Genomic DNA, 12,990 nt, shown 5'->3' on the forward strand with positions numbered 1-12,990 from the left:
GAGAAATATATTTTGACTATTTTGCTACCAAATTTACTTAGATTTTCAGAAAACTAGTTTTGTTTTTAGTAGCACATATACATGACTTAAATAATGGTATGTGTCACTACAAGACTTTAAATAGTGGTTGATAATTTGCATGTGCACGTGGAAAGGTGATTAAAAGTTAAAATGTACAATTCAGGATAAACATGGTTTTCATGAAGTTAAACTTAAGGTATTTAGAGAACTGTGTAAATTTTGTTTGAAGGTATATGATATGGAATTGGTGGTGTGACACCTGTAAGCTAGATATTTCCATCTAGCTATAGAAGTCTTTTTGTGTTTCATGGTGTTTAGGGTCACTGTTGGATTATATTGAAATCTTTTTTGTTATTCATCTTCATACAGCAATGTCATAAAAAGTACAAATAAAGAGGCCTGTGTAACTGATGTCAAAAGTGTAATTATTAAAGAGAACATTTTTAAAAATTACATACATGTATCTTACTTGAAGCAGTGAGTCATACGTTCTGGTAATTAATGAATGAATGAAATTAATCAAATGTTTTTCAGGATGACTTTATTTACAAAATAAATAATGAGATAAAATCAAAGTTCAATCCCATTTAAAAAGTTTGCATTATCTTCATACTCAAGATATTTAATAGTTCTGTCTTCTTCAGTCCTATTTTTTAACCTTTTTGCAGTCCTTTCATTTTCCTTTCTAATATCTTCCACTGACAAATTAGAATCTTTCAGCATCACATAATAATAATAATGAAAATTTTGTCCAAAATGTTTTTGCTCCACTGACCAATCAAATATTTTTCTTGCATAGTGTGGTTTCCGAAAATGAGGCTGTGCAAAAGTTACTGATATGAATTTTCCATCTGCCTTTAACACTGTCCGAACCTAAAATATAATAAACATTTTTTATCAAAATATTCTTAGTGGTCAGTAAGTTTGTGTTATTATGGCTATTTTCATAAACCTTCTAGAAGAATCTTTTTGAGTAATAATTTTCCATCTTAAGCTTCTTGTCTGAGATGGGGTTTTAAAGATTGAGAATGTGTTGACATCATAAACTAACATCCTCAATGTTGCCTTGGAAACGTGAGAAACAGTACAATGCAACTCTGTGTTGATTTAAATATATAAAAAAATTAATAAATAAATGTTTATTGATGCACAACAGGTTCCACATGTGAGGGGGGTAGGACCTTTATCGGGACTCCGGGATCGGGTGTTTTTAAGCTCGGGATTTCGGGATTGATCCTTTCGGGATCGGGGAATTCTATTTTCGAATTTCCGGATGTTGGGATTTAAATTTTTTGAAATTCGGGACCTCGGGATTCCATGTTTTTAAGCCCGGGATTTCGGGATCAGGACCCCTCCTAACCAACACCCCCCTCACATGTGGAGCAGGATCTACCTACCCTGGTCTTTGATGGGGTTCGTTAGTATATGCAATGTTTTATAGACTGTTGTTTGACCTGATTATTTTTATTTTTAGAAGTCCACTAAGATGATATACATATGAAGCACAGCTATAATTTTCAATAAATAATTCTTAGAATATTCTAGCAGATTTATATTTTCCCAGAATAGTTGATTATATTTTTATAATCAAAGTGTGGTTTGACTGACTTATCTTCATTGGTCAAAATTCGTCATTATTTTGTTGTTTTCCTTTAATTTGCTATTGATACATCACAAAAATAGGCAAACATAGAAAAATCAGGATATTTTTGAAAAAAGAAAATTTTATTTACATATTGTTAAATCATCATTAGAGAAATAAATTCCTCAACAGAGCAATACAATAAATCTCAAAGGATAAAATTGAAATTTTTAAAAGGCTAGGCCGCCAAGCCTCACGTTATAAATTCGGAATTTTAACTGTACTGAGAAGATTATCTTTGCAGTAAATTCAGCAATGTTTGGGATGTTTTTTTATTATTTTCAAAATCGACAGGATAAATTTCAGAAAAAACGAAAAATTGCTTTTTAATTTTGCATTGCATTATTTGTTTGCTGGATTTCCTAAAATCATAATAATTTATCTCTATAATACTAGTATTTTTGTCCTTTATCCAACAATCACAATAACGTATGCATGCAAAAAATTTTCAAATGACAGTAAATCACACTAGATGCAGTGGTAGAATCTATATTTCTTAAATTCCATGTCAACAGTGAGGTCGTGAGTTTGAATCCCACACGTGGCAAGTGCTTTCAACTCCAATTTTAATTGACTAGGATTGTCAGTTTTCCTACCGAAAGTCAGAGGTTCTCTCTCGGCACTCCCACTTCCTCCACCAGTAAAAACTGACCGCCACGAAATAGCACAATAGTGCTGAAAGTGTCGTTAACCACCAATCAATCAATCAACCAATCTTATATTCAAAACAAACATGCCATATATCATAGGAATTTGTAGAATTTCTTATGATTTTTTCAAACAATGCATCTAAGATTCATAAAAATTGTAGGAAATTGCAGAATTCTAAACAAAAATTTTCCATTATAACTTGTTCATAGATCTAATGTAAACGTTGCTAACAACATTTGTTACCTTGTGATAATAGTCACCTATATTTTTATAATTTGTTTTAATAGTTAAAGGTAACATGTTAATTATTATTTTAAAGTAAGCCACAGATGTATTTTTTTTTCTGTATTCTTGAAAAAAAATTGTTCTAAATGGTCTTCTGTTTCCAAATTAGGACCATACAGAAAATTAGTAAAGATGGAACATAAGATTTTGTTTTCATAATTCAACCACTGACATGCTTTAATTATAATATTTGTACCTGATGTAGCACATTTTCGATTGCTTTCTCTGTCTCTTCACTTATATTCCATGGATCTTTTTCATGAACCATTAAAGCATCAAGTGTCCCTTTCTCTAAAACCACATCAAATGTTTCTGGTTCATAGGTCATATTGAGAATGTCCATAACTTCCCATGACATGCCGGGATACTTATGTTGGCATTTGTTCCTCATGTTCTCAATAACAACCGGAGAATAATCTGTATTAGTGATATCCAAGAAGCCATCTTGGTACATTTGTTCACTCATTAAACTGTTGCCACAACCTATGTACATAAACATATAAATAATAAAATAAGGTCATTAAAATTGGCTATTCATTTAAATAAAATTATTTCAAGTTCAACTCAAATGTCAATAAAGAGCTGCACCATGAGCGCATGATACGCCTGTTGCTTTTTCAATGAATAAAGTTCCCGGTCTCCTCAATGTCATATCAGAAATTTATAAAAAAACAAAAGGGAGGTTATTTTAAAAGATATAAACCAGTCACAAAAAGTTTCATGAAAACTGCTCAAAGCATTTTTGAGTTATTGTCTGAAAACTGGAAAATCCCCCCTTTTTTATGAATAAAATCCCATAACTCGGAAACGTAAAATCTAAAATTTATAAAAATCGAAAGGGAGCTTACGTCAATAGATATTTAAAAAATTCACCACAGTTTCATGAAATTTGGTTAAAGCGTTTTTGAGTTATTGTCCGACATGTTGACGATGGACGGACGGACATACTGACAGACTGACGGACAATGTTATACCATAATACTTCCCGTAAAAAGGTATATAAAAATTTAAGAATGACTGAATAATTGTTTTATTTGTTTTCATAGTGGAGTAAATGTAGATGATGCAAGTGTGTGTGTGTTTATAAGGATTTAGATGTGTGCATGTGTGCATGTGTGCACACATACATGTATGTAACAGTCTTCATAATGTAAGAAACAAACGGATAACAGGAGTCACTAATGGAGCAGGAACTGCTGACCCTATCAGGAAAACTGAGTTAACCTCCTGTTTTGGTGGAGGTTCAAGTGTCGATTCTTTTGTTTTTTGTATGGTCTTTTTAAGATTGTTGTTTGTCTGTATGTCTGTTTTCTTTTGGCAATGGTTTTGTATGTTCTTCTTTGACAAATAATTGCCCCTTTTTATCTTCTCCATTTTTCATATAGCAAATGAATAAGAATCACATCCTCACCTAATATAAGAATGTTGTCAGCTGTTTTAATGTCATCTTTCAGTAAATGTTTGAATGCTTCATAATCAGAAAACCAGTCGAAAGCTTTTTCTTTAGAATAACGTTCATCCCAATATGACTTGTCACGATAATCTGTATTTCTGTCTGGTAACTCCATCTGCAAATCAAATTTGTATTGTAATATTTATTTTTAAATAAAAAGACATTCAATACATTTCTAAACATGCCTTTGTCTAGTTACTTATAACCATTACTTATTATTTATATTTTGCATTATTATTTCTAAATCCAGAACAAATGTATTGTACTAAGCTACTACAAACATGACAAATATATTTCAATGTATAAGTATTGTTGATTTTACAGCATTATATGATCCCGTGGTTAGTGTGCTTAACAAAGTTGATCATCAAAACATCATCAGAAAACTATTTCAAAAATTTTTTAAGGGGTTCCACAGAACCGTGTGTCTCGCCTGCGATTGCTGCTGTCAGTGTAAAAGTGTTATGTTGACTTAAAAAGTGAATCCATTTATCAGTAAAATACAGAATTTAAAAAACAAATTCAAACTTTTTTTTAGATGCTATTTCTTGGTCTTGAAAATTAGCTTTTGTCCAATTTTCATAACAATCCATGAAGGTTTACAAATGTATCATGTTAAAAAAATTTAATCCCAGACTGTCTGTAAATGTTAACTGTAAAAACTGAAGTTTGACATATTTCAGAAAATTACTAAAAATGTAAAAAAAAAATCTTTTCAAAGGTTTGCTTCAAACATTATCTCTTAATCATTAATAAACTGTTAACACAGAGATATGTCTCGCCTTTTTGTACTTTTGATAATGCAAATGTTGAAATTAAAATAGCAATACTTTAACATGTAAGTTATGCAAATATTCAAACATGTCAAAGTCAATGAACCATGACTGAAGGTACATGGCAAAACAATCTCCATGGAAATGAGTTGTGCCAATGCTAACACAACTGCATACCAAATACCATAGACTTATCATAAGTCGTTCCCTTTCAACAAACCTAAACACAAACATTGACTTTTAAATAATGTAAAAGTTTCAAACTCAATGAACCATGATGAGGGGGTGGGGCTATATAATCTCCATGGAAACGAGACTTTCAAATGCCAATAAATTTGCATACCATATATCATTGACTTAACATTAGCGGTTCATCTTAAACTGATCTAATCACAAACTAATACATGTAAACTAAGCAAAAGTTTCAAAGTCAATAGACCATGACTGAGGGGGCGGGACCAAATATTCTCCATGGAAATGAGATGTGCTAATGCTTATACAATTGCATACCAATTAACATTGGCCTACCACTAATGGTTCCCCTTGAACTGACCTACTCACAAACTAATACATGTCAACTAAGCAAAAGTTTCAAAGTCAATAGCCATGACTGCGGGGATGGGACCAAATATTCTCCATGGAAATGAGATATGCCAATGCTTATACAACTGCATACCAAATATCATTGACTTAACACTAGTGGTTCCCCTTAAACTGACCTAATCACAAACTAATACATGTAAACTAAACAAAAGTTTCAAAGTCAATAGACCATGACAGAGGGGGCGGAGCCAAATAATTTCCATGGAAATGAGATATGCCAATGCTTATACAACTGCATACCAAATATCATTGACTTACCACTAGTGGTTCCCCATAAACTGACCTAATCACAAACTAATACATGTAAACTAAGCAAAAATTTCAAAGTCAATAGACCATGACTGAGGCGGCAGGGCCAAATAATTTCTATGGAAATGAGATGTACCAGTGCTAATAGAACTGCATACCAAATATCACTGATCAACCACTAGTGATTCACCTTAAACTAGACCTAATCACAAACTAATACATTGTTGATGCCGCCGACGTCGCCGGAAACAGCATACCTATGTCTCGCTTTTTGACTCCGTCAAGGCAAGACAAAAAGCTTCTGCCAAAGTTTCAAAACACTCTATACCAGTTTGACAAAGTAATTGATGTGAAACAAACTTTAACCCTGGACTCTATCTACTTGTGAAATGTAAAACAAGAGTGCACACGCTAAAATGTCTCGCCTTCTTTACTAATCATTGATATTATGTTGATAGTCCTAAATATAAAGCTTTATTACAACTGTCACATAAACTTAACATTAACCAAGTAAACTAAACATTGACCAATGAACCATGAAAATGAGGTCAAGGTCAGATGAACCATGCTAGGCAGGCATGTACAGCTAACAATTCTTCCATACAACAAATATAGTTGACCTATTGCTTATAGTTTAAGAAAAACAGACCAAAACACAAAAATTTAACACTGAGCAATGAACCTTGAAAATGAGGTCAAGGTCAAATAAAACCTGCGTGACTGACATATAGATCATAAAATATTTCCATACACCAAATATAGTTGAACTATTGCATATAGTATTAGAAAAAAAGACCAAAACTCAAAAACTTAACTTTGACCACTGAACCATGAAAATGAGGTCATGGTCAGATGACACCTGCCAGCTAGACATGTACACCTTACAATCATTCCATACACCAAATATAGTAGACCTATTGCATACAGTATAAGAAAAACAGACCAAAACACAAAAACTTAACTATAACCACTGAACCATGAAAATGAGGTCAAGATCAGATGACACCTGCCAGTTGGACATGTACACCTTACAGTCCTTCCATACGCCGAATATACTAGACCTATTGCTTATAGTATCTGAGATATGGACTTGACCACCAAAACTTAACCTTGTTCACTGATCCATGAAATGAGGTTGAGGTCAAGTGAAAACTGTCTGACAGGCATGAGGACCTTGCAAGGTACACACATACCAAATATAGTTATCCTATTACTTATAATAAGAGAGAATTTAACATTACAAAAAATCTTAACTTTGTTTTCAAGTAGTCACTGAACCATGAAAATGAGGTCAAGGACATTGGACATGTGACTAACGGAAACTCCGTAACATGAGGCATCCATATACAAAGTATGAAGCATCCAGATCTTCCACCTTCTTAAATATAAAGCTTTTAAGAAGTTAGCTAACGCCGCCGCCGCCGCCGTAGCCGGATCACTATCCTTATGTCGAGCTTTCTGCGACAAAAGTCGCAGGCTCGACAAAAAAAAACTAAGTCCACATATCAGTAAATAGCAGAAAAATGAAAATAAATATTTTCAAAAATTTGCTCTGGATACTGTACATGTAGTTTGGTCATAAACAAGCTTCTGTTCAAATTTCATAAAATTCCATGTCATGCATGTAGGTTTGAACAAGTTATTGATTTCTAAAAAAACTTTAAACTCAGACTTAATCTGAATGTTAACTGTAAAGAAAAATCTGATAAAGGAAGATGTGGTATGAGTGCCAATGAGACAACTCTCCATCCAAGTTACAATTTATAAAAGTAAACCATTATAGGTCAAGGTACGGCCTTCAACACGGAGCATTGGCTCACACCAAACAGCAAGCTATAAAGGGCCCCAAAAAATTACAAGTGTAAAACCATTCAAACGGAAAAACCAACGGTCTAATCTATATAACAAGAGTGCACACGCTGAAATATCTCGCCATCTTTACTAATCATTGATATTATGTTGATAGTCTTAAATATAAAGCTTTAGTGTAACTGTCACATAAACTTAACATTAACCAAGTAAACTAAACATTGACCAATGAACCATGAAAATGAGGTCAAGGTCAGATGAACTATGCTAGGCAGGCATGTACAGCTAACAATTCTTCCATACAACAAATATAGTTGACCTATTGCTTATAGTTTAAGAAAATCAGACCAAATTACAAAAACTTAACACTGAGCTATGAACCTTGAAAATGAGGTCAAGGTCAAATAAAACCTGCGTGACTGACATATAGATCATAAAATATTTCTATACACCAAATATAGTTGAACTATTGCATATAGTATTAGAAAAAAAAGACCAAAACTCAAAAACTTAACTTTGACCACTGAACCATGAAAATGAGGTCAAGGTCAGATGACACCTGCCACCTAGACATGTACACCTTACAATCATTCCATACACCAAATATAGTAGACCTATTGCATACACATACAGTATAAGAAAAACAGACCAAAACACAAAAACTTAACTATAACCACTGAACCATGAAAATGAGGTCAAGATCAGATGACACCTGCCAGTTGGACATGTACACCTTACAGTCCTTCCATACACCGAATATACTAGACCTATTGTTTATAGTATCTGAGATATGGACTTGACCACCAAAACTTAACCTTGTTCACTGATCCATGAAATGAGGTCGAGGTCAAGTGAAAACTGTCTGACGGGCATGAGGACCTTGCAAGGTACACACATACCAAATATAGTTAACTTTCCAAAATCTTAACTTTCTTTTCAAGTAGTCACTGAACCATGAAAATGAGGCCAAGGACATTGGACATGTGACTGACGGAAACTTCGTAACATGAGGCATCCATATACAAAGTATGAAGCATCCAGATCTTCCACCTTCTAAAATAAAAAGCTTTTAAGAAGTTAGCTAACGCCGCCGCCGGATCACTATCCCTATGGCGAGCTTTCTGCAACAAATGTCGCAGGCTCGACAAAAACGAGAAACGAGAAACACGTATGAACTACATAAACAGACGACAACCACTGTAATCAGATTCCTGACTTAGGACATGTGCAAACATTTGCAGCGGGATTAAACGTTTTAATGGTACCAAACCTTCTCCCTTTTCTGAAACAATAGTATTACATCACAACATAGAAAAACACACTATAAAATATCAATTGGAAGGCTTAATTCAATCAAAAAACGTAAATTAACACACAATGAACGAATAAATTTGACCTGTGACACCTGAATGCAAATACACAGTTAATAAAAAAAATTACAAGGAATAAATAATTAAAGTCAAAAGTAAATAAACAGGTTTAAACAAAGTTAAAGTATATGATATCACTGTGAAATGTCAAACAATTTTTCAGAAAATCATCACTTTTGAAGAAACCTGCGTCATATTATACACAGGTAAAAGAAAATAATTTTGTTGTTAAGTATACTTCTTCTTCTGTGTGTATAAAATCTTCCGTTTAGGAATACCAAGAAATTTTTTTTAATATCAATAAAACTAATCTAACACTTGGTACATATGGGGTGCAATGGGGTTAATATCAACAATAAAACTATACAATTAGTGCTAGATAAAACTTCCTGTACAGGTCCAAGAACAGCATCTAAGGAAAATTGAAATAATTTTGATGTTCATAGTACGAAGAAATGAAAATTTGTAGTAATACCAAATAATCAAAGCTGGTATATAGACAAGATCCATGTTTACATTAAATAACAACAAGAGTGCACACGCTGAAATGTCTCGCCTTCTTTACTAATCATTGATATTATGTTGATAGTTCTTAATATAAAGCTTTACTACAACTATCACATAAACTTAACATGATCCAAGAAAATGAGGTCAAGGTCATGTAAACCAAACAAGAAATACATGTACAACTTATAATCATTCAATACACTAAATATAGTTGACCTATGGCTTATAGTTTCTAAGATACAGACTTAACCAAGAAAACTAAACATTGACTAATGAACCATGAAAATGAGGTCAAGGTCAGATGAACCATGCCAGGCAGACATGTACAGATTGCAATCCTTCCATACAACAAATATAGTTGACCTACTGCTTATAGTAATAGAAAAACCAGACCAAGACACAAAAACTTAACACTGAGATATGAACCGTGAAAATGAGGTCAAGGTCAAATAAAACCGGCCAAACTGACATGTACATCATACAATATTTCCACACACCAAATATAGTTGAACTATTACATATAGTATTAGAAAAATAGACCGAAACTCAAAAATTTAACATTGACCACTGAACCATGAAAATGAGGTCAAGGTCAGAAGACACCTGCGAGCTAGACATGTACACCTAACAATCATTCCATACACCAAATATATTAGACCTATTGCATACAGTATAAGAAAAACAGACCAAAACACAAAAACTTAACTATAACCACTGAACCATGAAAATGAGGTCAAGGTCAGATGACACCTGCCAGTTGGACATGTACACCTTACAGTCCTTCCATACACCGAATATACTAGACCTATTGCTTCTAGTATCTGAGATATGGACTTGACCACCAAAACGTAACCTTGTTCACTGATCCATGAAATGAGGTTGAGGTCAAGTGAAAACTGTCTGACGGGCATGAGGACCTTGCAAGGTACGCACATACCAAATATAGTTATCATATTACTCATTATAAGAGAGAAATTAACATTACAAAAAATCTTAACTTTTTTTTCAAGTAGTCACTGAACCATGAAAATGAGATCATGGACAATGGACATGTGACAGTCGGAAACTTCATAACATAAGGCATCTATATACAAAGTATGAAGCATCCAGGTCTTCCACCTTCTACAATACTAAGCTTTTAAGAAGTTATCTAACGCCGCCGCCGCCGCCGCCGCCGGATAACTATCCCTATGTCGAGCTTTCTGCGACAAAAGTCACAGGCTCGACAAAAAAGCATTACAAATAGTATCAACAGGTCAAATTAAAAAGAAAGTACGATTTGAGAGTACTCGCAGTTACTGAGATCTAGTTAAAAGCCAAAACAATAATAAAAAATCATGCATCAGAGACTAAGGCCATTTATCAGTAAAATACGGAAACGACTTTTATCACATGGCCGAAGTGGTACATGGCCGAAACAACCAAGACCGAATCGACCAGAATCGACTAGATCCTTTATAGTAGGATTTTTGGCTTTTCTCTACCAGGAAAACAGCAGGGCATTTAGGTTTGGAATCCAAATATGTCCTTACCGGTTTCCAGTTTGTTGCCTTGGCATTTGTGCTGCATCCGGGGTGACCTTATCCTTTATTTTGTATATATAATTGTTTTTATATTTTGCATTTTTTATATTTTTGAGGATGACCGAATCAGGTGAGTTGGTGTGTTTTATTGCATTGTACTTATTGTCTGAGAGTTTAACTGGTAAAGGTTAACAGCACATCATACAATCGTGTGTTCTATATATAAGTATATCAATTGGAGTCCTGAAACCAAAATATGAAACATAAATACTCGGACTCAAATTATAAAAATGTACAATGTGACAAATATTCTTTACTCATTCATATTTGTACTTTATAAAAACTATTCAATACAAAACTATTACTTTATATAAACAGGTTGGGAACAACACCCAAAATGAGGGATATCCCTTAAATGAGGGACTGTCCCTCAGACAAGGGGTCATTTTACTATTGTAGAAAAGAAAAAAAGAAAAACTTTGATTTTTTAACTTAAAAGGGGGAACATTCATTATATTTGGAACAACTTTTCTAAAAGAGGGGTCTAATTATTTTTAATAATAAAGAAGATATATGTCCAGGAATATTACAAAATTCTTGGACATGTTTTGACCATATAATACCAGATAGATGTATAATAGTTCTTTGAGAAAAGTTTCTTCAAATAATATAAATATGTGCTCATTTGTACTAAAAAGTGGTTTTTACAAAAAAAAAAATTTTTATCACTTGAAATGTACCCCTCATAAAAGGGATAGTCATTACATTGAGGGGTTACCCCTCATTTGAGGAGTTGTTCCCAACCTGATAAATGAAAACACTTTTCCGTCTTTTGTTTAACAAGCCGCCATTTATAAAATATAGACTATTCGTGACAATAATCAAATAGTTATGTACGCAAATTAACAATATAATTTTACCGTGGCAAATAAACCGTAGATCAAGGTTCATCATAACAAACGGACAAATATGGCTGTATTTACATGCCAAAATCTACTCTTAGTACAGACTTACCTGTCCAGTTGGAAAAGTTTTAATGTCTGGCATCCACTAGATATATACAAGTTAAATGCATTTTGTGTTTCAGAAAGATACAATCTCTTTTGGATTTTGATGGGCATTTTTTGTCCTTCATGCAGAAGGTGTAAAAATTAACTAAGTTGTGATACAACTTTGAGATGCTCCCTCTCAGGTAAAAACTGTATTGTATTGTATTGATTGTCCTTGATTGACCTGGAAAACAGGTATCTACACAACTATAGGTGAGTTAAAGGGTTTAAATGAGTGGAAAGTATCAAAGTAATTCAGGTGTTTGTTTATTTTTACACCTTCTGCAGAAAGGAAAAAAAATGCCCATCAAAAACCAAACAAGATTATATCTTTCTGAAACAAAATGCATTTAACTTTTATATATCTAGTGGATGCCAGGCCTTAAAACGTTTCCAACTGGACAGGTAAGTCTGTATTCAAGTAGTTTTTGACGTGTAAATACAGCCATATTTGTTCGTTTGTTATGATGAAACTTAATAAAAATACTCTCATGTACATCTTTCTTACTAGTGTAACATGCATGCGATATGAGGAGAACGATACAAGAAAATCGTAACTTTACTAGAATATTATTTAAGTGAAAAATATAAATAACCATGTTAAGGTTCATCATAACAAACGGACAAATATGGCTGTATTTACACGTCAAAAACTATTTATGAACCTTAATAAAGAAGTAAACTTACAGTATTCAATAATTATGTTGTGTCCAAAATAATAAGGTATACAGGTAACTATCTATATGGTCATTGTAATCGGGACATAAATACAATCAACTGTCATGGCTATCGTCCCGTGGAAATGTACTAGGTACAAAACAAAGGAAATTAAACTTGACCACAAAATACTAACAGCCAATCAGATACAATGATTCAAGTAAATCCCCAATGAATATTCATAGAAATAAAGTGAATACTACTATACATAAAAGTAATAATTTAAACTAAAATACAATATTCAAAATATGTAATTAAGCTTTTATGATAAATATAGTAATTAAATAGATGATTTTTACAATATATAAAATGATCATAAAAATCACTCTGCTACATAT

At 33.0% G+C, this 12,990-nt stretch overlaps 1 protein-coding gene across 1 annotated transcript; it reads right to left on the reverse strand.

Annotated features, from left to right (window-relative positions):
* Positions 1 to 545: 545 nt before the first annotated feature.
* On the reverse strand, positions 546 to 12,756 carry LOC127719413 (EEF1A lysine methyltransferase 4-like). Its single transcript, XM_052225517.1, has 4 exons — positions 12,623 to 12,756; positions 4,011 to 4,167; positions 2,796 to 3,082; positions 546 to 894 (listed from the first exon to the last, which is right to left on the reverse strand). Exons 2-4 carry the CDS (start codon positions 4,165 to 4,167, stop codon positions 592 to 594), a joined length of 747 nt encoding a protein of 248 aa, XP_052081477.1. The 5' UTR covers positions 12,623 to 12,756; the 3' UTR covers positions 546 to 591.
* Between the last annotated feature and the right edge of the window lie 234 nt (positions 12,757 to 12,990).

The sequence above is a fragment of the Mytilus californianus genome, unplaced genomic scaffold (genome assembly GCF_021869535.1).
Source record: "Mytilus californianus isolate M0D057914Y unplaced genomic scaffold, xbMytCali1.0.p SCAF_11, whole genome shotgun sequence".
NCBI lineage: Eukaryota > Metazoa > Mollusca > Bivalvia > Mytilida > Mytilidae > Mytilus > Mytilus californianus.